Source organism: Gallinula chloropus (assembly GCF_964237585.1).
Source record: "Gallinula chloropus genome assembly, chromosome: 28".
NCBI classification, from domain to species: Eukaryota; Metazoa; Chordata; class Aves; order Gruiformes; family Rallidae; genus Gallinula; species Gallinula chloropus.
Window position 1 is genome coordinate 6,810,556 of NC_140113.1, and position 26,786 is coordinate 6,837,341.

At 48.5% G+C, this 26,786-nt stretch overlaps 1 protein-coding gene across 5 annotated transcripts; it reads left to right on the forward strand.

Annotated features, from left to right (window-relative positions):
• The first annotated feature begins 117 nt into the window (after positions 1–117).
• Positions 118–19,037, forward strand: LOC311201805 (scaffold attachment factor B1-like). Of its 5 annotated transcripts, XM_084276260.1 has the most exons (21): positions 118–360; positions 1,413–1,500; positions 3,154–3,218; positions 3,307–3,585; positions 4,768–4,830; positions 5,604–5,631; positions 6,598–7,096; positions 7,521–7,570; positions 8,331–8,431; positions 10,534–10,683; positions 10,783–10,883; positions 11,927–12,072; positions 12,825–12,913; positions 13,445–13,581; positions 14,219–14,512; positions 15,212–15,349; positions 16,065–16,104; positions 16,890–17,002; positions 17,765–17,877; positions 18,096–18,162; positions 18,641–19,037. In XM_084276260.1, the coding sequence occupies exons 1-21, from the start codon at positions 169–171 to the stop codon at positions 18,765–18,767; spliced, it is 2,880 nt and encodes a 959-aa protein (XP_084132386.1). In that variant the 5' UTR covers positions 118–168; the 3' UTR covers positions 18,768–19,037. The 5 variants fall into 5 exon arrangements, 2 of the variants coding, with proteins under 2 accessions (XP_084132386.1, XP_084132387.1); XR_014617882.1 differs by lacking the exon at positions 17,765–17,877 and having other exon boundaries at positions 18,641–18,806; XR_014617883.1 differs by lacking the exons at positions 17,765–17,877; positions 18,641–19,037 and adding an exon at positions 17,119–17,196 and having other exon boundaries at positions 18,096–18,117.
• Positions 19,038–26,786: the final 7,749 nt, after the last annotated feature.

Genomic DNA, 26,786 nt, shown 5'->3' on the forward strand with positions numbered 1-26,786 from the left:
CCGTAGCCTGCGCGGTGGGGTAAAGGCTCTTGCGCGCATGCGCGCCAGGCGCTCGGGGCTTGCGGTCGGCGCGCGTGCGGGCTGCGGCGCCCGCCCTCCCCCTTTCTCTCCGCGTCCCGGGGTCGCCTCCATTTTGTGCAGCAGCCGCGGAGCTGAAGTAACGGCCCCATGGCGGAGAGTCAGTCAGCTACCGGCCCGGGAGAGCCGGCGTCCCTCGGCGGAGCTGGAGTCTCCGGTTCGGAGTCCGAAAACCGGCGGCGGCTGAGCGAGCTGCGCGTCATCGACCTGCGGGCCGAGCTCCGGCGCCGCAGTTTGGACAGCGGCGGAAACAAGAGCGTCCTCATGGAGCGGCTGAGGAAGGTGAGCGGGGGGAGGCGCGGCGGGGCCGCCTGAGGGGCGGGGAGCCGGCCCTGTCAGGCGCCGCTGAGCGGCCCCCGGAGGGGAGGGAGGCGGGGAGCGTGCGCTGGGCTCGGCGGGTGGGTCCGTGGAGCTGGCCGGCCCAGGGGCCAGCGCTCCGTGCGTGGCCCCCCCCGTCCTCCCCGTAGTCGGGGTCACGGGGTGAGCGGGCTTAGGAGGGGCCGCGAAAGACCATCCGAGACTGCCGGGCGCACGGAGGAGCGGTGAGGGGGGGGTGTGAGCGAGTCTGGCACTCGGATCTCCGCAGCCACCTCCCCTCCGACCTCACGGACCCATCGCGGTTGGAAAAACACCTTCAAAATCACCAGGTCCAACCGTCAGCCCTACCACCCCCACGACCCCAAAGCCGCCTCCCCGCTGCCCCACATCTGTCCGGTGTTTTTGAACAGCTCCAGGGACGGAGGTTCCACCGCCTCCCTGGGCATCCCGCTCCGACGCTTCACCTCTCTTTCCTAGACCTGCACAGCACGTCTGCCATGGCAAGCAGCCCAAGTGTTTCTAGCCCCGTGCATCACTGGGCTTCCTGCCATGCCTTTCAGCTTGCTGGGGATTTACAGTTCTACACGCTGTCTACTAGGCTTTTTTTTTTTGCTGTGTACTGATTTTTATTTATATATTTTCCTGGCTTTCTAGCTGCTAGTCTGTGCACTGTATCCTCACCAGAATGTTTGGTATGTTAGTAGCATGTTGTCCACCTTCTTGAACTGATGCTGTCTCCTAGAACTGAGGTTCTGAATTGGTCACGATGCCTTGGATGTCTGTACACTGACTAATGCAGTAGGATTGACTTCTCATGTCTGTAGGTTATGCTACTGACTGCTCTCCAGAAATTTTACACCAACGTGTTACCGTTTCTCATGTGCTTGTTCTTTCATCTGGTTCTTGTTTTGGTATTTTACTGCCTCTGGTATCCACCTCTTAAACTCAACAGAAATGCACAAAAATAACTTTTATGTTTGTCTTGATGTCTGTCTTTTCTCTTTTCACCTTAATAGGCTATTGAGGAGGAAGGGGGGAATCCTGATGAAATTCCTGTGGCTTCAGAAAATATCATGAAGAAAACTCCAAAAAGAAGCAGCAAAGGTACAGGGCAGTTAGAGAGGATCTCCACTCCCATCCCCCTTGGATTTTCTAGCAACTTTTACTCATGAAATGGAACCACGATGATCTTTTTTTTTTCTGAAGTTTGCTTTTCATTTTGGAAAAGAGCTTTAGTTTAGTATGATGCTAAAGTTGCTGAATGCTTTTCAGTCCCAAAGTTACCACTAAAATTATTGGCCTGAGCCAGGTTTGGGTAAAACTGGTTCTTTGGAAGAAATTAAGTCGAATGTTCCTTGGTTCTGATCTTTAATGCCTTATGTTATTGGTACTGTTCCCCACGTTTGTGCTCAGGTTTAGAAGGATAGTATTAAATTTAGCAGTTGTTTATTCACAGAACTTAATGTAATTTAATAAGACAGGAATTGGTCAGCTCGAAGCATCTGTTTGTTTGCTGTCAAGAGTTCCCTGAAGTCTGTAGCAGGAATTGCTAAGTAAGGCTAAAACAGCGTCAGTGTCTTTAAAACAGCTGGCTGGGGAGGGGGTTATGTGACTGTACCTTTATTTTTGTGACATGTGAGAGAGTTTGGAGGGTTTTTTTTAGGTAGAAATAAAGAGTTTATAGCAAATTCAGAATATCCTCTGCAGTGTGTTATGCTTCATAGCTAACAGCAGTCTCCTTTTTCTCCCCAGAAGACTTATTTTTTAATCAACAGCTGGAATTCAATACGTTCTAAGGCTTTTTCTCTATGTGTGATTTTCTGTGAGACAGTCTTACATAGTCTTTAGTTAAAAAACCCCCAAACAATCCTATGCTTCTAAAATAAGTTGATTACCAGACTTGACTTTATTTTGCAATCAAATAATATTGAAACTTACTGTTGTATTGGAGATGAGGAGAATAGCTTAAATGAAAGGCATTAATAACTATTTGTGAGGTGAAAATCAAATGGTTTGCCTTAATAATTTCACTCAGATTTTTGTAGTTTAGAGTGATGATACATTTGCTTGCAAACTAAAATGTGAAATCTTAACTGGAAAGAGAAAAAAAAGTCACAACTGTGGGTAAAAGCAGCGAGATCTTTGGTAATCATGTTAATTTTCAAGTTTCAGAAAAATAATTAGCACATGTTACAGCATGTGTAGCGCTGATGGAGAGATATGAGATGTTCCTCTTGGCTCCAAAGCTCCTTTCCCTTTTCTATAGTAATGTGCTAGTAGTTTTTAAGGACAGGAACGTTCATAAAAGACAAAGCAACTACCTGGCTCTGATTTTGAGTTACTGCTTGGTGGTGAATCTAACGTACTGTGTTCCATGAGGTTACTCCTGGTATTAAGTGTGGTGAAGTGAGCGCTGCGATAACGCTTACTGGTAGAGTGGGGGTTTGCTCATCGTTTTGTGTTGGTTTTTTTTGTTTGGTTGCTTATTTTTCTTTAAGTGTTCTAGTAAATATAACTGAATGAAAGGCTGAGATAATTACTGCAGTCTGAGGTGACTGGGAAGTTCTGGGAAGTGTGGAGCGGTGCTGCTTGAACTTGTGACCCACCTCAGGCTGTAGCGCGTTTGCCGTGGTGTCAGAGATGGAAAATGAGGAAAGAGCAGATAACTGATTGGAATACCTACTCTGATGAAAGAATAAAACTTGAAGGATACAGGTTGTTACCTTATTTTCATTCTAACGATGATAATGTTGTTAGGACGTAGACCAGATGAAGAGGGAGTAGAAGATAATGGCCTGGAAGAGGATTCTGGAGATGGACAGGTATGTGAGTCTGTGTTTGAAGCAAAGTCATGATAGCATCTCTCTCAAGTTACAATGACTATTATATATACTTTTCTTCTTTTTACAGGAGGATGTTGAAGCAAGTTTGGATAACTTGCAGGATATTGACATGATGGATATTAGTGTGTTAGATGAAGCTGAAATAGATAATGGCAATGCAGTAGATTGCGGAGAGGATTACAGTGCTGATAATATTCTTGACTCACTGTCTGATAGTAAAGAAAATGCTGATGCAGAAGTGAAAGAACTTGCAGATCAGCCTGCAGAATATGCTGTAGGTAACTTGGAGGCATCCCCACAATTTTCAGGAATTAAAGAAGAATCAAGAGAAATACCAGTAGTGATGGTATGCATCTCTCCTGTGTGGAATCAGATTATTTTTGTTTGATTGTTTCTGTTGTTTGGTTTGGTTTTTTTTTTTTTAATTAAATAGCAAAACAGTAGCTACAGTATATTTGAAACAAATTTTGGGCTCTACCAGTTCTCATGGTCATTGATTTTTCTTCTGTTACGTGTTTGTGGAAGTAGCATTTTGGATGTTAAAATACTTAGTGGTTGTCGGTACACAGATGACTGTACAAATTAATAGTAAGCCAGAAAGCATTTGTTTTAGTCATGGTTTGAACTTTCTGCTTCACCTCATGTTTACATTCCCATTTTCATATACTCTTTATTTAGAAGGACATGAGGCATACAAATGCTGTAGCCTTGCTGAACAGCAGCATTCCGGAAACTAGATTATTTTTCTTTTGAGATAGGGTCTTGCAATACTGTTGTTGAAAGTATTTATATGGTGGCTTTTTGTGTTTGTCTGACTATTGTGCTGCTTATATGACATTGTCCATCTGGACTGGAAGATAACTTTCTCCCCCAAGGTCAAGTGTTTATGTCCTGAAATGTACAACAAATCATTTGAAGAAAGTTACTTCTCCCCCATCTATAGGGAAGTACAACTCTTGGACATAAAACATCAGTCAGGACCACAAGATTCTCAAGTTGGGTGATTGTTCTCCCCACACCACCCCCTTCAGATCTGAAAGTTGCAGAAATAAGCTTCATCCCATATCCCCAGCAAGTCAAATAGAAATACCCAGAAAGGGTTTTTTGGAGGGGGTTCCTTTTTTTTTCAGTGACTAAACTGATGGAGTCCAGGTCAGCTCCTGCAGTTATCTTTTATCAGTAGAGAAAAACAGTTACTGAGTCCCATAGACTTCTGGGCTCTATGTTGTTGCTGTAAATAAAAGAGAAAGGAGTAAGTTTTACTTTGGAATCACTGCTCTTAACATTTTTTTTTGAGACAACCAGCATATTTGAAAAGTAATGAAACAGCTAGTACAGTTGGTGGGGACCAGGAAGAGACAATAGGGGTCACTGGTTTGGGTTTTAACCATACTGTCTGTTTTGTATGCTAGATATATTTGTTTAATACCAATAGTCAGTAAAAAACATGTTTATTTTCTTATTCAGGTCTCATTCACAATGCCATTCTTCTGTAGGTAACACAATGTCCTCCATTTCCTTTTTAAAGGTAGAGGTTGAAGATGTTGGGAACAGTTTAGATGCTTCTTCATCTGATTTAACAGTAATGAAGGTAAATGGTAACCAATTTTTTCTTTACGAATAAAAAGTCATGACATAGGTGGTATAAAGTGTGAGCTGAAACAGTGTATGTGCAGGTAGTACACATGGGGTGTGTCCTGCAAGAAACAGGAGCTAATACATTCCTAATCATGTGGACAAAGAATATGTATATCTATAGATATGATGCATATATCACAGTGAGTTTGGATGGTAGATTGGATCCCCTGTACCTGTCTCAAGTGCCTCACTTTATAATTCCCATTAAAACTGTGTGTATCCCATGTTGACAAGAAAGCTGGAAGTGATCCATTCCAAAATGCTGCCATTGCTTCCAGATCACTCGTGGGAGGTTAAGGACAGCTAAAACTCCGTGTGAAGCTGATGTTTCTATAAATTGTGTTTTCAGAAAGAAGATGTGGTAAAGTAGAATCTAGAGAAGGGTCACAGGCAGACAAGCTTTGCTCTGTACTGCTTAACACTTGTTGATTTATTTAGTCATGTGAGCCATGACTTCAACTGGTGTCCAAATTTGAGAAATACTGACATTTTCACACATTTCACAGAACTTAACGATGTTAAAAAGTAATGTTACACCTTCTTGTGAGAAATCTATATAAAACTCAACTTTTTCAAAGTTGAAATAGGCTAAATTACAGTAACCCTTTCCTGAAGTTATCTGCTGTTTTGGGGTTAGAAGTGCCATTCGAGTAATTCAGAATAGTATCTTGACAATGTATGAAATTGTGATATTTCTCCTTGTTTTTTTAACCTTGTTCACTGCAGGAACTTGAGGAGTTACCTCTGGAGCCAGGTACTGTTTTTTGGTGTGGGGTTGGTTGGTCGTTTTCCTTGTTGTTATGTTTTGGGTTTTGTTTTGGTTTGGTTTTTTTAATGGCATTGAAACAGTTTGATTCTTTTTTAAATTCTTTTTGTGTCCCTGGTTGGTTGGTTTTTTATTGGTTTTTCTTTCATTTTGGTTGGTTTAATGCATTACTGTAGTGTACATTATTATGGTGGACAATCCAGGTCATGCAGGGTCATAGAGATTGGAAACCCGGTCATATCACCAGATCTGTCAATAACTGCTTCTTGAAAACGTGTTTAATGTGATAAAACAGTTCCATAGAACTGTCACCCACAGTGGAGTTGCAGAATGAGCCTTAAAGATGTAAAGGTTCTGAAAACAGATCTTGTGATATCACACTGTACTGTAGTTCTGTGAGTATACATACAGGAGCGTAGGTGATACAGAACACAAAGCCTGACTGGACTTCAGAAGAAGGAATACGCTGTCATCAGAGGAACTTCCTACAGAAACTACTCGCTTTCTGGACTGCAAACACACTCATGCACCATCAGAAGATGCCCAGTTCTCATGTTGGACTGTCTGCTAAAAGAATTTCAGAGCAATTTAAAAAATTGAACCCGCAGTGCCTTGATACGTTGAGTTAAGCATCTGGGACTCTGGAAGCTAACTAGAGAAGAAACCGAGCTGAATGATTTCCTGAAGAATAATGAAGGATGAGCCAGAAGGTTTTTGTTAAGTCTGTGGGGGCATTTTTCTTCCCTGTTAACACTGTAGGGTTGATGTGGTAGCTTGTCAGACAGCAGCTAGCGTAGGGCTGTTAACACTGTGTACACTAGGGTTTTCCAATCTCTGTGTAGCTTAGAAGTTCTCTTGGTGTTAGTGTGGCAGCCATGCCAGTTCCACATTTGTGATTGCTGTATTTCCCTGGTGATTAAATCTTGTGCCATTCTATTCCTGTTAAATCCGTAGAAAATGAGAAAATACTCGACATTTTGGGGGAAACTTGTAAATCTGAGCTACTTAACGAAGAAACTTCCGAAGCGGAGCGGCCACGTGCACAGGAAGCCAGTAACGTGGTGCCAGGCAAGAGGCTGGCGGAGGAAGAGGACGCTCTGGGTGCCGCTCAGTTGGAGGAAGATGCTTTAGATTTGGACAGCAAAGCGGCACAAGCTATGGCAAGGAAGGAAGCAAAGCGTTTAGTTGTAGCAAAAGGGGAGACAAGTGAACAGACAATAGAGGAAGAGAAGCCGGACTCTGACTCTTTAGTAGTAGAGACCCTAAGCGATCAGAGTAGCAAGCGCTGCCCAGGCGCAGAAGCCTCTAGTGGGGAACCGGCGGAGAAAGGCGCGGGTCCCGAAGCCAAAGGTAGCAAAGAAGATGCCAAGAAGACAGAAGACAAAGCTAATTCTGAGGAACCCCCTGCTACTAAAGAGTCCTCAGCCAGTGAGGGCGGTGATCAGAAAAAGAGGTTTGTTTTTTCTCCGTTATAGCCCAGATGCTCTCTGTTTTTCATTGGTCGTTAAGTGATGCGAATAAGGTGTTTCCTTCAATTGGCCACCGAGACTGATGAAATTGTAGCCTGTTGCTAAAGAGTCTGTTTTATTTCTCCATGTGCAGATGCGATGGTTTTGTTTATTTTTTTTTAAACACAGAGGGGTTGATTTCTTTCCTTCCTCAACCTTCAGAGGTTGTTTTCTTAAATTACTCTGTCAACAGAATTGTCTGTTTAAAGGATACGAATCCCATATTTCCTGTTACTCTTCTGTAAATTTGCAAAGATAGTGCTTATTTCAGAACTAATTTCCTGGTAGGTATCCAATTTTAGTGCACACTCTAGAATTAACATTCTTTTTGGGTATGATGGGTTGAATAACATGTTGTTTTGTCTTTAGCCCTGTTGAGGAGGACGGAGATACAAAGTTGATCTCAAAGGATGAGAAAGGTATCTTTGGGAGAGAGGGTGTGGGTTTTATTGGGGTTTTTATTTCTTGGTTTTAAGATGTACAAATGACTGGGGACAAAATATTCCAGTGTCAAATCTAATTATTACCTTTGAGTCAGTTTTGTGTGAACATTGAGGAGCAATGGGAGTAATGGTTCTGCTCGCTTTTTGACTTGCCTTTCTTGCATTGTATACTTTTTCTGCCTTGTTAATTACCTAAGCATGCCAGTGTTTTCACAGTAATAGTGACATTGGCATCCCACCACCTTTGTGAATGACAATAGCTCCTGGCAAGGCCAGGGTTTGTTTGAAAAATCTCAAATGATGCTTTAGTCTTTAGTTCTGTACCGCAAGTGGCAGTTCCTGTGAGGAGTGTGAATCCAGTGTGGTTGTAATATAGCCATTCAGGCATGAATTGCAGGTTTCAGTTCATGTAACTTGTGTAACCTTATTGGCTGACAGTTTGGGTTTTTCTCTTGTGAATTAACATTAATACTTCATAGTTTTCATAAGGGGTTGAAGCGTAGGAAGACAATATGTAGACAAAACCTCATTAAGACTATTCCAGTGCACATCAGATATGGAGTTCACCAGCTCTACCATTTGTCTGCTGACTTTAAGATTGATTGGAACAGGAAGAAGTAAAATTGCATTTCAAGATGTTTATGAAGAAAAGTGAGCTTTGTAGGGCGCTTACTTTTTCACTGTTGCATTCTTGTGCTGCACTTTCTTCTGTGTTTGATTTTCCCCTTCTACCTAGGCCGTGTGGGTAGTGGTTCTGGCAGAAATTTGTGGGTTAGTGGACTTTCATCCTCTACTAGAGCTACAGACTTGAAGAATCTTTTCAGCAAGTATGGAAAGGTATGCAGTGGATATGTAAATTAAAGAACTATTATATCAATTTCAAAGAATTACCTTAATTTTAGCTCTTATTTTTCCTAATGAATAACTGGGTGGGGTAAACATTTAACATTCTTGTGGTCTTTTGAAACTCTGGGTCTGACAGTAATGTACTTCATAAAACAGGTTGTCTGAAAAGGGGGGGTTGGGGAGACAAGCAGAAATAGAAGTTTCTAAAACTTGTGTGAATTTCTATATGTAGGCAGCTGTAAAAATGAGGCAAATATTGATAGGAGAATCTGGTTGGTCATCTAGTGTCCTATATCTCTTGGGTGTCCAGCAATAGTTCATGCTGTTTGAAGCAGTTCTGCATCAAGGGGTATTCCTTGGATAAATTTAGTCCTTTGAGGGCAAGCTTCAATTTGTTCTTCAGTGCCAGCTCTTATATGAGAGCAGAAGTTGTGGAAGGGAGCCCTTCCTGTGACCATCTCCCCTTCCCCTAAATGCATTTCTGGGTATAAATGTTTGTCATTACATGAGTGTTTCTGTGGGGTCAGGGATTGGCATCTGTGGATAGAAACTAGCAGAGTTGTCCTGTAGGAAAAGGCAAAGTGGTGGTAGGGTTTGGGTTTTTTTTAGTTACGGTGTCTGTTTCTTGTTTGTTTGGGTTAATTTTTATTATTACACCCCCACTCTTCCCCACTTCTCGAAGTGTGGTGGTTTAGCCCTGGCTTTTTCCAGGTCTTAAAACACCTCTACCTTCCCCGCACACACCCTACCCCACCCCCTCACCCCCTGCTCCCTTCTTAGCAGACCTCACTCTAGTCATGATCTCGCTCCCTTCTTCCCCCTGCTCGCAGCACAGGGGGGCAGGGGCTGGGAGATGGGGCTTCGCTCAGTCCCTTGCAGGTTGGTTTCCTTCTCAGCCGGGGTGTGTGGGGCCATTCATTCCACATCCTCCCCCTGCTGCACCGTGGGGTCTCACCCACAGGAGATAGTCCTCAAAAAACTTCTCCAATGTGAATCCTTTCCCACAGGGCTTTCTCTCTTTATCACAGTGTCTCTCAGTCCCAGTCCTCCACAGGATTCCAAGCCTCCCCCCAGCAAACCTGTTCCCACGCAGATATTTCTCTCTCATCTCTGTGTCTCTGATTCTCCTCATGGCTGCGAGTGCTGGCAGGGGCTTGTTCCAATGTAGGGTCACAGCATCTCCTCGGTGTCTCCACCTGCTCCATCCAGCCTGGAGCCCCTCCACGGGCTGCAGGTGGGGTCTGGGCCTTTCCCATGGGTTTCTCCAGGGGCTGCAGGGGCATCTTTCTCTCCAGCACCTGGGGCACCTCCTCTCCCCAGCCCTGTCCCGGCCTTGGTGTCTGCACAGCTCGTTACATCTTCTCACTCCCTTCTCCGGTGGCAAAATGCAGCTGCTTCCAGGTTGTTTTCTCCTGTATGTGATTCTCAGAGGCGCTTGACTATCTCTAGCTGCGACTTTGGCCTTGAATTGCTCATTGTTTATAGTTGAGGCTGGCAGAAAACTCTAACTGCTGCTTAAAAATCTGTCTCAGCAGCACAGCCTCACAAAACTGCAACACAAAGTTATTTACATACTCAACAGCTTGGAGATGCATTTTCTGAGCTGGTTATTCGGGTGGTCTCTCTTTCAGAGCTGTATCAGTAATCCCTTCCACATTCAGATTTATCTGTTTCACAGAATTTTGTGTTTGCTTTATATTCCTTTTTCTGAACATATGTGGAGTAATCTTAAAACTGAACCTTTTTGGCTGCATTTGTGTTGCTGTTGACTTGGGTGTAAACGCTGTTCAGATCCTAGTCTGTGAAGTAACCTTTTAGTGAGATGCTTCTAGAATACTACAGTTGGTCGGGTAGTGTGAAGGTCAAAGATAAGAAGATAACCTTTCCTTTGCTGCCTGTCCAACAAGCGTAGCAACACCTTCTTCAGAGAATCCTCATGGAATGTTGCCCGCAGAATGTATTTCCTCCCTGTTAAAAACTGTCTGGCACTGCTGTGCTGCGTGGTATTGGTAGACAGAGCTGCTCAAATAGTGATTAAGTTAAAAATAATTTGGCAACAGATCTGCAAACACAGAATGATTGCTTTCCCTAAGGTGGTCGGTGCAAAAGTAGTGACAAACGCTCGCAGTCCCGGCGCTCGCTGTTACGGCTTCGTTACGATGTCAACGTCAGAAGAAGCCACCAAGTGTATTAATCACCTCCACAGAACAGAGCTGCATGGAAAAATGATTTCTGTGGAAAAAGTAAGTGAAAGGCCATTTCAAATAACAGTTTAATGAAAATACAAGTGTGTGAGTTTAATGCTTTCAAAAAACCCCACCTATTTCTGGCTAAAATTCTAGGCAAAAAATGAACCGGCTGGGAAAAAGCCTTCGGACAAAAAGGAAGGTGAAGCAAGGAAGGAAAAAGACAGGCACCATTCTGCAGAGTCCAAATCTGAGAAGTAAAGTGTTTTTTGGGTATTTTTCTGTGTTTAAAGACCATTCATTTGAAAAGCAGACACGTGACCAAAGTGAGCAGTAACTAATACATTGCTTGGTACTGCATCTAAAATAGGAGTAATGCTTGAGCAATTGAGATTGATGCTCTGCATCAGTAAGTGCATCTTAATTTGCCCTCTGCTCAGAAACAGGGAGCTCTTCAGCATTCCCTATCAAAACTTGTCAGTTATATCAGGAGATGCCCAATAACTCATTTGTAGATAAACTGTTACTTTTATTGGAATCATTCGTCCCCCGATCCGACTGTTCACGTCTGGTCTTGTAACTGGCATATTTTTAGGACTCAGTCTGTCTCTTTGCATGGCTAGCAAGCAATACATCAGTATTGTTTTATCAAGTGGTCTTGCTTTTCAAAGAGGCATTTTGCTTTACTGAGGTTTTTTTGTTCTTTCATCAAATTTTAAGAGTTTCAGCAAAGGAGATGCTTTGGCAGGCTGGGTGGACCCTCTTTCCCTCAGTGCTAAGCATGAATTTACAGGTGGAACAGGAGACTTGACTTATTAAAGTAAAAGCTTTAGTAAAAGCTTGTTTGCCACTCTTTAATTGTGTGTAGAAATATGTGTTGGCTTCAGCATGGAAGCTAAGGAAGCTAAAGGAAGGAAGGTTTAAGTTAGGGGGAAGTTCTTTGCAGAGAGAGTGGAACAGGCTGCTCAGAGAGGGGGTGGGTGCCACGTCTCTGGGGGTGCTCAGGGTCAGGTTGGCTGGGGCCCTGGGCAACCTTGTGTAGCTCCAGGCCTGAAGGTTGATGTCCCTGCCTGTGGCAGGGGGTTGGAGCTCTGTGACCCTTGGGGTCCCTCCCAACCCAGACCAGTCTGGGATTCTAAGAAGTTGTTGGGAGTGAGCGGGTTTTCTGAGATGGGGGGAGGCTGTGTTCGGGGAGGGTGTTGGTTTGGGTGGGGGTTTTTTCCACATGGCTGGTTTGATCAGAGTGGTTATGTAGCACTTTTTGTTAGGATGTCTATTAAAGGCAAAGTTTTACCTCTAGGTCTGGTGGTAGTAAGAAGGAGGAGAAGACCGACAAAAAAGATGATTCTAAGAAGTCAGAAAAAGATGGAAAAGATGAAAAAGAAGGAAAAGACAAAGATGAACAGAAGGCTGGATCCTCTGATAGATCTAGGGCAAGCAAATCGGGTAATTCTGGCTGCCTTTCAGAAACACTTTTGAGGATGCTTTATTGTAAAAAGAAAAAAAAATCTGTGCAAAGAATATCAGCAACAGCTTCTAATAGCCATCCCAAAAATTGATTAGCTAAGCAAGAAATGGAAGAACAAGTGTAAACGTTCAGAATAGTGGCTGATTAGAAGACTTCAGCTTCTGCAAACTTCGTGTTCTTATTAGATGGGATGGATAATTCAGTAAATAGACTGTGATGAGTACTTAGTAATACTGAGCTTTTACTGGTGAATAAAAAAAATATACCACCAGAAAAGACCTTGAAAAACCTTTCTTCTCCCTTTGTTGTGAAGTTCCTGGCATCCTAAATTTTCGTTATTACTGGGCTTTAAGTAGTCAAAATTGTAAACTCTGAATTTTATGGATCACTGAGTTTAGACCTTACACAGTCCATGGCTCAGAGTGGTTTTTTGGGTGTGGGTGTTTTGGTTTGGGGTTTGTTGGTTTGGTTTTAACTCTGGCAGAGGGATGTATTTTGCAGACATATGAATGAAATTAAATTTCCTTTCTTTTAATTGTCATCCCTGCCAGAAAACACTCATTTAGTGATAGCTTTCCTGCCTTTATCTCCATCTTGGTAAGCTATTTAAATCATAAATGTTCTTCCACAACTTAAAGCCTCAAGAAAATAACTTTTAATGCTTGGTGTATCAACAGTTCTGAGTATCACAAGAACTTTTTAATGTCTTGTGTATTATTTTGTTTTCTAGCCAGTCGAGGAACTGAAAGGACAGTGGTCATGGATAAATCCAAAGGAGAACCAGTTATTAGTGTGAAAACATCTACGTCAAAAGAAAGGGTGAGTACAACTTTTCAGAGAAGCCTTTATCTAAAAGTAGGTGTTGAATAGCTTTGCGTGAATTTAGTTTAAAGGTTTGGGGTATTTTTTGCTGTGCACATTGGGAACAGTTAGCCTTCTGTTGCTTTTTAGGAAGCACATTAGGGTGTTAATGATGCTGCAAAGGTGACTGCTTGTGCTTCACCGCCTTTGTTGCTGTCCTGATTGAAGAACTAGAGTTGCAGTATAAAAACGGTGTTAAGGTAATAACGTTGCCAGAGCGTGGAGCATGGTGACAGGTGACCTTTAAAGCAGTGTATCATTTTCCACCCCTTCAAATCCAATCAGGATAAACACTCCTTTGCCTTTATAGATATTTAAACTCTCTGGAAGTTCTAGCCATAGTTGAATTCCTTTTCCATGGAATTCCAACACTCTTTACTTCTGGGAAGGTATGATAGTTCGTTTTGTCATAAGTTTGACCTTTTGCCTTAGGAACTTCAGCTAAAAGTACCGCCTGTTCAGCTCATGCTTTGGTTTGTTTTAACTCAGAGCACAAAAAGCCAGGATCGCAAATCTGAGAGCAAAGAAAAGCAAGATATTTTATCATTTGACAAAATCAAAGAACAGCGAGAGCGGGAACGGCAGAGACAGAGGGAGCGAGAAATCAGGGAAACGGAAAGGCGCCGGTGAGTTCTCCACTTCTGTGCTACGCTCGGAGTGGCAGGGACTTGGTTTTACTTGCCTGTTACTTGAATAGCCCACAAAGCAGTGTCATGCTGGCAGTAGTAAGTACCTCAGGTTGATTTAATGCTAATCTATTGATAGCACAGACACAATGCCAAATTCTGAAGGTTTTTGCTACCAACATAGTTCTTCTCCAAGCCTGTGCTTTTATGGAGACCCTTATTGAGTATTAACTTTGGTAAATGCTTGCAGGACTCGTGTTCAACTCTACCTTTGAATTTCCATGCTCAACTTTTCCCTGGAAGGCTGTAAATACTCAGGCTTGTCAGACTTCTGTCTTTGGACGTGCTGTACTCTTCAGAGCTGATTTAGAGTAGATCCAGAGTTAGACATGCAGAATGCGTACCCTTCTTTCTTCTGTATGGGCTTTTTTTCTCCTTGCTTGCTTGCTTCCTTCTTTTTTATCTCAGCAGCAGTGATTTAGTTGAGAAGAGATCACTCATGTTTAAGCAGGTAGCAGAAGAACATAGAAATTTGGGGGCTGGGGGGAGCAAATAAGAAACCCTACCCAAAACAAATTGGTAATAAAGCTTAGACTACAGGTTCTGGTTGAAAACAAAATGCCTCTTTTTCAATTAGAGAGAGAGAGAGACGAGAACGGGAACAGCGACTTCAAGCAATTCATGAGCGGGATGAAAGGCAGAGGCTCCAGAGAGAGCGAGAACGGCTTGAATTTCAAAGGCAGCGTCTTGACAGAGAGCGCTTGGAGAGAGAGAGGTTGGAAAGAGAAAGAATGCACATCGAGCAGGAGAGAAGGCGAGAACAGGAACGAATCCAGCGGGAGAGGGAAGAGCTGCGACGCCAGCAGGAACAGCTACGCTATGAACAGGAACGGCGGTCGGCCATGAGAAGGCCTTATGATCCTGACGGCAGGTAACGATACCTGCAGGGAGATTCCAGACTCTTCTGGCCACATCTTGTTACAGATGGGGAATTCTGCAGTCTATGTAAATTGCGAATACTCTTGCTAAAGCAGTCTTGGGAGCTTACAAGTGAAGGACTATTTACACGTTGCTTTTAATGCTTTCATATTGATCTTGAGAAGGAGCCAGTGTCGCGCTTGCCTATCTGTAAGTGCAGTTTTGTTATGATGGACTTAAAATTCCTGCTTCACAAAGAGGGGAGACTGAGAAGAGAAACTGCTTATCGACTCCTCCCTGACAAAGAGTTGTGGGGCTGTGGAACAGGCTGCCCAGGGAGGGGGCTGAGTCACCTTCCCTGGGTGTGTTTAAAAAAAGGGTAGATGAGGTACTTGGGGATATGGTTCGGCTTAGGGCAGGAACGGTTGGACTTGATGATCTTAAAGGTCTTTTCCATCCTTGTGAGTCTGTGATTCTGTGACTCTGACGCAGGGTTGCTAGCAGAAACAGGTGGTCATTCTCTTCTCACATTAGCGTGTGCTGAGCTAATGCGTTTTGTATGGTGTCGATACACGCAGCTTCCTCTGAAACTGAGATGCTTTTCATTATAAACCCAAATTGTTTGTGTAATTGATTGAATAAGGTTTAATATCAAGAGAGTGGGAAAGGAAGATAGTTTTGAGGTTATTGCTGATGGTGACCTTTCTTGCAGGCGCGATGACCCATACTGGCCGGATGCCAAGCGGATGGCGATGGACGATCGGTATCACTCTGAGTTCAGCCGTCAGGATCGCTTCCACGACTTCGACCACAGGGATCGCAGCCGATACCAAGACCACTGTTTGGACAGGTTGGCAAGGCGACGGCTTCCTTACACCTGTATGGAAACAAGGGGTCTTTTTGTGGCCTAACAATGGCTTGAAGGGTACCAAAAGAGGAGAGACCCTGTGTGTTTCTTGTGTCTAAATTTGCACCTGCTTGCAACCCTCTGTGTCCATCGTTTATGGACACAGGGGAGAGACTGCATAAAGATTATAAGCCAGGTTCTGATGCAGTCTGCTGTGATGCCAGCTTTTCTAGAGATGTATGGAAATCTGGTTTTATGAATCCCTGTTTGTCAGCCCGAGATTTAGCTATTTCCTATTGCTTTAAAACTTGCTCTCCTTTCATCGTTGTGGCGTAGCTAACACAGCACTTCAGTTCCACAGAATGCAAAAGTACTTGTGCCATAGCTGTTGAGATTTCTGTTTCGATCTCAAAGGGTCTTTGGCAACAATCCCTTTGCTTTTGTTCCTAACTGATTTCTGATAATAGTAGGTTCACTAAGTTTGTTTTTTCCTGGTTCCATCGAGCTTTGGTGATGCCTTGCTTACCCATGTTACTGTAATGGTTGTTACTTTGATCTCTGCTGTGAAACCAGAACTCAGTTGATACCTTACTTCCAAACTTTGGTGTTCAGGTTTAGTCTTAATGAAGAGAAACTTCCACATGTTATTTCATACAGACATTGGATTTGTGATTGCTGTGTTGATGGAACCACAACTTCTCTTTTTGTTTTGTTCCAGAAGAGACAGTTCAAGAGGAATACCAGATCGAGACGGGCAGGTGGGTTATACCCAAATAACCACTTCAGTTAAAAGGCCAAACAAACCATCACCAATGCAGAAAGAACTCGGTGCATGTGCTGCCTAGTTCTTAAATGCAGTCACTGCTGGGTTTAAACTGAGCAGTGCTCAAGCAGCAACTGGTTTGCATGCTAACTTGTGGAACGTAAGTTAGAAAGTTACCTGCTTGTTAGTACAGTAGCCACAGATTGGGGTGGGGGTAAGCTTCAGAATGACAGGACCTACAGTACAGCATCTTTTCAAGCTCATATGTGGCAATAACATTTTTCTGGTTAACCATCTTAGGTGTCTGCAGTGCTTAAGAGGTAGTTACTGTAGCATCTTACCCTTAGCTGGTGAGGGATCTCTGATACATAAATGTTTTGTAGAAAATAACTGGTGTCATGATGGAACAAGGCACATGACTGTAGAAGGACAGATGTGGAAACCAGTACTACAGTGGTATACAAAACCTTTCACTTGCAAGGAGAGATAAGTAGTAGGCAGGTATTCTGTGTAAAAATTGAATGGCTGAAGGTAGAAGGTGAGCCAAAAAACCACCCTACCAAAAAAGCTACCAATGAGCAGGGTGGGGGTCTATGCTATGAAACAGCACTCAGAGAGAGCCACGCACAGTCACAACAGCGACACCAGTAACACGAGAGGGCTGCTGTTCTGTTCTCTGACAGTTTACAGAAAGGCAACCTCTGAGGAGCTGAATATTTGCAATCCTGTAGGAAAAGCAGTACTGATTCTTAGCAGAACTCTGTCCCGTTTGCTTTCCAGCACTACCCAGATGAACGCCACGGAGGGGCTGAACGTCACTCCCGGGATAGTTGGGGTGGCTATGGGTCTGACAGAAGAATGAGTGAAGGTAGAGGGATGCCTCCACAAACCCGGTTAGTGCATAAGAAATAAAGGGAAATGATTTGCTGGTTGTTAAATGTTTTAATGCTCAGTGAACCTTTGAAGGTGACAGCAGGAGTGGTTTGACAAGCATGAACCCTCTCTCCAGATAGTTTCTTTGGGCGCTCGGAGAAGCAAGGAATTCACACACGTAGCCCCCGCCTGCGCCGAGACTCGGGGAGTTGTAGTGAGTAAAGAAGTGCTGCTCAGTTAGCTCCACACCTAACTGGGGTCCTCTTGTGAATGACTTCCTTTCCTACAGATGAGATTCAGTCCTGTGCCAGAAGCTCCAGTAGTGCCTGTGGAAGTCTGGTTTGTGGCTAGTGGTCAGGTTTTAAGGAAATTGAGGCAGAATCTCTGCGATGGTTGGGGTGGGGAATGGAGACTCACCTGGAGTTGTAGCAGCTTTTCTTTATGGATCTGGAATACGCCTAGCTTGGCTACATGGTTTAATGTTCCATTCTGTGTAAATACACCAGACAGGAATGGTGGTCAGTTAACAAGTATTTCAGTACGTTGTGATGCTAATTATTATCTCTAGAGAAAAAGATGAGCTTTGTTGTGTGAAGGATGCCGAGAAGCAAGTTCCTCATCATTTCTTTTTAACCAGGTTTTATTGCAATGATTGGGTGGCTATAGATACAGCTTGATTAACGATGTAACGTGCTTTTGTAGGGGGTACGGTGTTTAGCTTTACCCTATGCTGCTAAATGGAGAAGGGACACACCTAGAAGATGTTCTTTTATTTTTTTAAGAGATGGACGTGACTGGGGAGATCATGGTCGAAAGTTAGAGGGGCATCAAGATCGTTCATGGCAGGGAAATGTGGATGGAGGAATGATGGGACGGGATCATGAGAGATGGCAAGGTACACTTGCTGCTTACCAGTGTGATCGTGGTTTTTTCTATGAATTACTGCTGCTGAAGTTCTAGCAGTACTTAAAATTCCTATGGAGCTTTAACTGCATTTACCAAGCAAGCAAATAAAAATTCTGGGAAGGAGGTGGCATTTTTATTAGGAAAACACAAAAGTCTTTTCTTGTTTTCTTTTTTCCTTTTTTTTTTTTGTTTGTTTGTTTAAATTAGGTGGTGATAGAAGTATGCCTGGTCAGACAGGACCAGGCCATGTGATGAATCGAGGAGTGATGTCGGGGTAAGAAGCTTTGTCAGAGTGCTTATGATGTTTTTATAATAGCTGATTGGTCTGTATAAAAGAAGAAATTCCCCTGTCAGTTGTGAAAATTAATACTGTCAGCTTCTACTTAGCTTACTTTTCAGTGGTCTGTGGAGACAGGACAAGGGACAGTGGCTGCAAGTTAGAGCATAGGAAGTTCTAAATCAATCTGGGGAAGAACTTCTTCCCAGTGAGGGAGCCCTGGGACAGGCTGCCCAGGGGGTGTGGAGTCTCCTTCTCTGGAGAGATTCCAGCCCTGTCTGGACACCGCCCTGTGTGCCCTGTCCCAGGGACGCTGCTTGGGCAGGGGGTGGGACCCCATGGGCTCTGGAGGGCCCTTCCCACCCTTGTAATTCTGTAACTATGGGTTGGCAAGTAAAGCTGAAAACCGTTCCTGAGAGTCGCAGTAGTATTAATGTCCCTGGGCAAGATTGAATTGGTCTGGTCTTGTTTTCAGGCGTGGAGGCTTCACACAAGCTGGAAACCAGAGCCAGATGATGCCGAGTAGCGGAATCCAAGGAGCGTTTGCAGGCCAGGAGCGGGCAAACAGAGCCCCTGAGCCCCGTTTTACCCGTCGCTACTGAAAGCACTATAGATACATATATATATTTTTTTTAATGCCAGATGACGATGGTGGTGCGTTTTATTAACAGGGGTCACCTTGAATTTGTGATTACAAAAAGCAGGACTGCTGCCACATTGTAGCCAAATACTCTGTCAACTTGTGGGTTTGGGTTTTTTTTTGCTTGGGTTTGTTTTTTTTGTAATAAACGTGTTCTTGGTCAAACATCACTTAAAGGTTCTGTTGGTGAAACATTCCATTTTTCAAAAATAATAAAATCCAGTCAACGGCTTACTGATGTCCTGGTTGTAGAGTCTTTGGCAGTATACCTTTCCTGGGGGATTTAGGAGGCAGTAAGAGAAAGTTTAAAGGGCTTCCAACACTGAGATTCAAAGGGACGCAATGGAGCTGAGACAGGGTAGATGTGTTTGTCCGTGTCTGCATTTGAGAGGATGCATCAATCACTGTCTTGCCTCTTCCCCGTGTTCCAGGAGAAAGCACCACCCTCCTAAGCCAGAAAGCTGCTGGATCCCTAAGCTGCTGCTCCAACAGTTAAGTGCCCGCCTATCCTATGCTCATGTGAATGTGAAACTCTGGATGCCTGTCCCTTCTCCCCCTCTCCCTTTTCTGCCTCTCAGGTGTTCACTATCCCTCTGCCCCGCCCCCGTACCTCTGCCTGCCCCTCCTTCCCCTGCACTGCGCGGGCGCAGGGGCAGCGTGCGCTGCGCCCCGTGTGCCCGTGCAGGGCCGGGTGCGCCCTGCGCTCGCTCGGCTCTCCGTGCCCTGGCACGGTGCCTCCTGCCGCCTTTCCTCTCCCCACAGCCCTGTCTGCTCGCTGCCTCTGCCCAGCCCTCGAGGGCTCCCCTCTCGCTCAGCAGCCCCCTGCCCCTCGCCGCGCTGTGTCCTGGGGCCAGCCAGGCTCCCCTGGGGCTGCTCTACATCTCCGGCACGCTCAGGAGCCGCGTTGTGCGCGGGCAGGGCCGGTCCGGGTGCCCGAGCCCGAGGGACGCTCCCTCCGCCGCGGCTCGGGGCTGCCGCTCAGCGGCGCAAGTGACGCTGCATCATCGCGCATGCGCGGTGGAGAGGCGCGACACGCACCTCGAGGCCGGGCCCGAACCGCTGCTGGAGCGCGGCGCATGCGCGGTGGGGTGCGATATTCGGCAGCTGAGCGCCGCCGCTTCGTGACGATGCTCGGTGCTAGAGCCGAGTCTGCGCATGCGCCGTGCTGCCCGCTCGCTGCCGCCGCTCTGTGACCAGCGCTCGGTACGCCAGGCGAGTCGGCGCATGCGCCGTGGTGCCGGCGGCACGGCGGCCCAGCGCCCGGGCTGGGGAATGGAGCTCGTCGTTACCGGGGGGTCCTGCGGGGGTTTAACCCTCCCCTCTGCCGTGACTCAGCCGCCCTCAGACCCCAGGAGGCTGCTCTGAGCCCCGTCTTTACTCCCTCCCTCCCTGCGCCGCGGCGGCTCCTTCTTTGCCCGCCGCCCCGCTCTTGGCCCCCCCTCTCCCCCCTCGCCTCACCGTGTCCGTTTCTTAATTCCCTCCTCTCTGCCCTGTGGCCCGGCCCCAGTTCCCCAATTCTCCGCAGTCTGACCCCTCTCCCCGTCCCCAGCCCTCGGTTGTTCCCCCTCCACCCGCTCGCAGGCGTCTGTGTGCCCGGAGCGGGGGAATGGGGGGGGTTGTAGGTGACATGTGGGTTTGGGAGGGGTTTTTTGGGGGTGGTGTTTGTGGGAGGCTCTAGGGGGGGTTAATTGGGGTTTGTGGGCGTCGGTGAATCGTGCAGGGTTGGGGGGTTATAGGGTTTGGGGGTTGGTTGGGGTTGGGGATCGGTGGATGTTGGAGTGAGGGTCAGCGAGAGGCTGCCGCGTGCTCCCGTCGTCCTGGCAGGGGACAGGGCAGGATGCTCCCAACGGGACCCCCTGGGGAAGGAGCTCCCGTGATGACCCTCCTGGGACGAGGCGAAACACTGTGCCCAGCCTAGGGACACCGCCGCAATGTCATCACCTCTGCCTGTGCCGCTGGGAAGCTGCACACTAGGTGTGACCTGCTCACCCAGGCTCATGAGAGGGGCAGCGAGGCTGAGCCCTGGCTGCTTCATTTGGGTCTGGGGGCTGCTAAGAGGGACGCACAGTGTGTGCGGTGCCGTGCTGAGCTGAATGCAAGGCCCCAGGCGCACTCCAGCTGCACTGGCTGGGACAAAAGCAAATGTAGGTTAACAGCAAAGCAATGGGGCTGCTGTGCTCGGAGCCCATTTAGCCGTGCCAGGGGGGCCGGGACAGGCACCCACCGCAACCTCCCCCTGCAATTAGCTAATTGCTCTGTATTCCCCAGTGGGGACCAGGAGAGATGCTATTATTGCTCCCTGCTGTGCTTTCTGTGTGCCACGGACACCCTGGGGACACTGTTCCCTCTGCTGCAGCATTGGCAGGATCCAGGCTGGGTAGAGGGAAAGCTTGTTGCCCCCCACAAAACCTGAGGCCCCTGACTCAGCCAGCTGCTGACCCCAATGTCACCTGCTGGGGATGATGCTGTTCCTTTAGCAGCGGGGGTGGACCTGGCTGTCCCTTGCATTTGGGGGACACCCTGCTGCATCCCCAAGGTTTTGGGATCCTCCATGGCCAAATTCTGCCCTGCCTGTCAAATGACACCTGGGGGTGACATCATCACAAGCCTGTGTGACAGATGACATCATCAGACAGGGAGGGCCCTTGTTATGTCACTGTACTGGGGGGAGGGAGCCCCAGCTACCCGGGTGACAGCAGCAAGGACAGTGGGGATGTGGGGGCAGGCCCATCATGCTGATGGCCCATCAGCATGATCCATGATGTCAGATAGTGACAATTAAGAGGGGGCAGAGGGGGGTCTGGGCAGTCTGTGCTAGAGTAGCACAGGGACTGGTCGGGGCGTAAAGAAGGAGGAGGAAGATGCTGTTCCAATGGACCTTGTCCTGAGCTTGTGGCCACAGGCTCTGTCCTTATGCTGGTGACATATTGACTGGTAATTCTTAACCAAGTAGATTATTAATTAGCAGAAGCGGCCAGCTGCTTAACCCTCCCCATCCTCAGCAGGCTCAGAGCCAGCAGTTATGCTAACAGAGCCTGTTATGGTGCTGCGGTCGGTAGTGGAGGCCGGGGCTGCCAGGAGAGCGCAGCAGCAGTGAGAGCTGGAGTTCCAGGCTTGATGGGATGGAGTGTTTGCTGGAGCTCATGCCTCCACCACCCCGGCTCTGCTGGTACCCTGGCATGATATCACCTCCCCGCTGGCCCAGGGGAGTGGTTGCATCCCTGTGGGTGTCCCTGAAGCTCAGGTGATGCCCTCACCCACTGCGTGCATTGGGGTTTCACCCCAAAACTGATGGGTGTCACCATGGGACTCACCCTGGCACAGCCGGACAGCCAGCCAGCGGTTGGGCACAGGGAGGGGAGGTGACACACGTGTCCCCGGTGCCGTGTGTGTCTGGCCAGGGGCACCGATGCACCGATGCACAGGTGCTGGGGACCAGCCCTGCGCTGTGCATTAACCCCCACCTTGCCCATGGCAATATTCAGCGCTCCAGGACAGCAGTTTGGGCCGTGTGTGTGGCCTTGTCCCTGCTGTCCCCAACCCAGCCAGCCCAGGGGACCTGGCTGGGCCTTCCTGGGGACCCCTCCCTGCCGGACTGGGGACAGGCAAAGGGGTTGGGCTGAGGCTGGAGCACTCCTCACCACAGCAGCTGTTTGCAGGATCCATCCTGTGCTTCACTGCCTTGTCTCAGCCACCTGCCGAGATCCCGGTGGCCAGGGCTCGGCTCTCCGGATCACAGCCGTGGTACAAGTCCTGTGGCATCACCAGGATCTGTGCTGGGACCATTTTGTTCACCGTTCTGGAGCAGGCAATTTCATTTTGGTCCTAATCCCTTCCCCTTCCCCACACAGCTGCTGGCAGAGATCTCCCATCCCTAATTAAAGCCCGGCGCATGTGGCAGCGATTCCCCGGGGATGTTTCCCTTGCCTCCCTATTTCCCATCAAGATCAAAGGGATCAACAGATGTTACTGGGGAAGTTAAGGCTGGTGGCAGCTGACGGAAGCGGTGACAAGCCCCGAGACGGCAGCATCTGCATCTCCAGCAGTGAATCCCCCCTCCCAGAGCACTGCAGGATGGCAGGAGGAGCTGAGGGCTCATGGCACGAGTTGGGCAGGTCTCAGCCCAACATCACACCCCCAGCAGCAGCAGCTTCTTACAGCCTCGCTGGGTGTATGGTGTCACTGGACAACCAGGTCCCCTGTCCGTGTGTCCCCAGGTCCCCAAGAATGGCAGCAGGAGAAGTTTCGGGGTGCTAGAATCCCTGGCACCCTCCATCAGCGTGCCACCACTACCATCTGCTTACTGGTCCTCACTTGCGCTCCAAAATGGCCTGGAGCATCCCACTGACCTCCAGTGAGGGCCACCCAGGCTGGCACCAGTCACCAAAAACCCACCCACAGCCCTGCAGGCACAGACTCAGAGAATCACAGGGGTACGAGGGGACCCCCAGAGCCCATGGGGTCCCCCAGGTGCCCGGCACGGCCAGGCAGGGATGCTGCTGCCCGCTCCCTGGCGCGGCTGCTCCTGCTTAATTGCGCTGAAAGCACAACAGATGGCAGGATGGCTTCAAGATGTTCTTTTGCATCGGCGCGGTGCTGGCGGGCTCCTCTCCCCTCGCCTTCCTCCCAAGCAGCCTGAACTGGTACCAATTCCCAGCACCCAGCCCTGGCACCCAGCACCCAACCCCTCCACCCGCTCCCCCGCAGCAGGGAGAGGTGCACCCACAGTCGCCCTGATGCATGATTTATAAGGCAGGTGACCTCATTCATTCAGATTGATTTTCCTCCCTGTCACTCCAATTCCATTGTGCTCCTGGAACCAGCAGGTACCCCCCCTGCCACGGGGATGGGCAGGGGCTGCTCTGTGCCTGCTGACAGCCAAAGACCCTCTGTCCATCTCATAGTAGTAATAATAGAATAATAGTAATAATAATAACAACAACAATAATAATCATAATTATGCAGAGTATACACCTAGAAATATAGCATTATTAACAGTATTATCAATAACATCAATATTGAAACCTTGACCTCCCTCCTGTCCCACCTGGGAACCCCCCCAGTGCCACTCCAGGCTGTGCCCACCCTGCAAACAGACCCAGACACAGCAGCAAGCAGGTGGGTGGCCCTGGAGGCCACTGAGGGATGTGCTGTCAGCTCTGTGGGGTGTCCCCAAGGCGAAGGGTGGGAGATGGGGTCCAGTTGCTCCCCCATTGCTTTAAGGATGTGGGTCCAAGGGCACCGTGGGATTCAAACTGGAGGTAGCTCTTTAAGAACTGCTGTCCCCTGATGCTCAGGTTTATTAAATAAAAAGTAATTTTAAAAGTATTTATTCAAAAAAGTGGTAAAAATTATATCTATGTTCATGTGTTTGAGTATCTCTACCTTCTGTATGTATTTGGGACCCCCAACCCAGCACTCCCAAGGAGAAGATGGAGGTTGGGGGCTGCATCCTCCCAGCCCAGCTGGGGGTTTCCAGCTGGAGAGAGCTGCACTAAGGGGGTGCTGGGTGCTGGGTTGTGGGATGAGGCTGCAGTAGACTGGTGATGTCCTGTAGGCCCTTCCGAGCAGCTTGCTGCCTCCTGCCTGCTCTGTGCCTCAGTTTCCCTCCTGGTAAGGCAGGAAGAGCAGCCCCCAAGGAGGCAGGATGTGAAGCGTCGCTGCAGCTGGGAGATCTGTCTGAGCTCAGGGTGTGACAGTGACGTGCGTGCCAAAGGAAGAGACAGATCGGGGCTGGGGTAACCCCGTGCTGGCCTGGGAGCTCTCCCTCATCCCTGGGGCTCCATCACCCTCCCCAGCATCCCTCCAGCCCAGCATCCCTCCAGTAGAGCATCTCTCCAGCCACTCATCCGACATGACCGATGGCCAATTCCCTTAACGAACCTGCCGATACCCCAAATTCCCCCTCCGCCCCCCCGGCCCTGGCGATGTTTAATGACTCCAGCCCCGCAGCGGATCAGCGGGGCGGCTGCCGGTCGCTATTGTCACCTGACAATGGGAAGCGCTGGTCCCCGCTCCCCGAGAGCGCTATTAGCCCAAATATTTGCTTCCCGTCTCCAGGGTGACGGGGTTGCCAGCGCTCACCCACATCCCTCCTTTGATCATTTTCCTCTTGATCTTCAGCTCACCAGTTCCCTGCGCTCGTCTCCAGCTCCCTCCCCTCGCGGGGATGCGGGAACCGGTGGCAGCCGCAGCAGCCAGGTGTGGGGATGCTGCGGTGGGGATGGAGGCAGGGCTGGGGTGATGGGGATCAGCCCTGGGGAGGGGTGATGGGGGCGAGCACAGGGCTCGATCTGGGGGTTACCTGCATCCTCTGTCAAAGGGGCTGCGGGTAAGCAGCTTCCCCTTTTGTGCACCTTGTGTTTCCCCACCACCACCACCTCTCTTGTCCCCGGTGTCACCCTGTCTCACCTATGGATGCTGCAAACCAGGAGATGGGGCTGTGATCCTGCCCTCTCAGGGAAAATCGGCTGGTTGGGGAGTCAGGCACCTGATACAAACCCCATGGCCACAAGCACCTCCCTATGACCACAACCATCTCCCCACGACCACAACCATCTCCCCATAGCCACATCCACCATCTCCCCATGGCCACAACCACCTCCCCATGGCCAAAATTATCTTCCCACGGCCACATACGGGCAGAGCAGTTCAGTGACCAGAGACAGGAGGACCGGCCACACCAGGACAGCAATACCCAGTTCAGCACTGTGGCAGAAGCTCCTGGGAAGACTGATCCAGCTTCTCCTGCTCCTTTCCTCCTCCTACACACCCTTCCTGGAGCAGGTTTTTCCCAGCCCAGGGAGCCAAGTGGAGGTGCCTGCAGCTCAGGCTTGTTTCCATCCTTCCCAAAACTCACCCGGGTCCAACACCAGCTCTTGGGCGGGGGGAGAGGGGGGTGGAGTCAGGAAATTTGGCTTTCCCACGCCCAGCACTTTCCCAAGGGCATTTTTGGGGTCAGATGGGATCAGCTCCAAAATCTCCAGGGCTTTGGTTGTGGCAGGGGAGGGACCAGAGCAAAGTCCTTGCCAGGGAACGTTCTTTGGATCGCTGGGGCAACCACAAGCCCTTTTGGAGAAGTGCTTTGTGTTCAGAAGAGCACCGAAACAGAAAGGGGGTGGGGAAGGAAAAAAGCCTGGCTCAGCCCCCTCCCCTGCTGCTTCCCAGCCCCCCCTGGGTGCAGGATCAGTCTGGGTGGGATGGGCAGCAGCCTGAGGGTGGGGGAGGTTGGAAGAGGAGCTCACCTGGAGTGTCCCCTGCCTGGGGAGCAGCACGGGGCCAGAAGGGACCAGAGGGGACCAGAAGGGACCAGGAGGGACCAGAGGATGCAGGGGGGCATCATTGCCTGGGCCAGGAGAGACATTGTGTGGGACCTGGAGAGACATGGCTGGAGAACCAGAAGGGACATCACCAAAAAGCCAGGAGGGACCATGACAGGGACCAGGACAGACATCACTGCAGAGCCAGGAGGGACCAGGAGAACCTGGAAGGCCCTGAAGGAACGAGGCTTCAGGACCAGGAGGGATGCCATTGCATAGGGCCAGGAGAGACATCACCAGAGGACACCAGGAGGGCCATCATCACAGAGCTGGGTGGGACTGGGAGGGCCGCTGTCGCCAGGTGGAAGCCCCTGAGGACAGGCAGTGTGGGTGGTGGGAGCAGCCTGGCAGGGCGAGACGTGCTCGCCAGCACTTTGCTGCATGATGGTGATTAAGTCGCTTCCCTTCGTTATGGTCCCTCAGGGAGGAGTTAAACAGCTGCTAATAAAGATGGATGTTTCTGAAGTGGCGTCTCCAGAGCTTTTCCATCCATGGGATTTCAGGAAAAGCCACCGAGGTGCCCAGAGCCACCAGCCAGAGCAGCAGCAGCTGCTGTGCTGACACCACCTCAGTGCCTTTGGGGGAGATCCCCACCTCAGGGGTGAAGGGAGATCATAGAATCCCAGCCTGGTCTGGGTTGGAAGGGACCCCAAGGGTCCCAG

Coding starts and splice junctions, on each gene's coding strand:
- LOC311201805 (XM_084276260.1), top strand. CDS start 169: ATGGCGGAGAGTCAGTCAGCTACCGGCCCGGGAGAGCCGGCGTCCCTC. Junction 3,586..4,767: donor GAGAAATACCAGTAGTGATG/GTATGCATCTCT, acceptor TCCTTTTTAAAG/GTAGAGGTTGAAGATGTTGG. Junction 4,831..5,603: donor CTGATTTAACAGTAATGAAG/GTAAATGGTAAC, acceptor TGTTCACTGCAG/GAACTTGAGGAGTTACCTCT.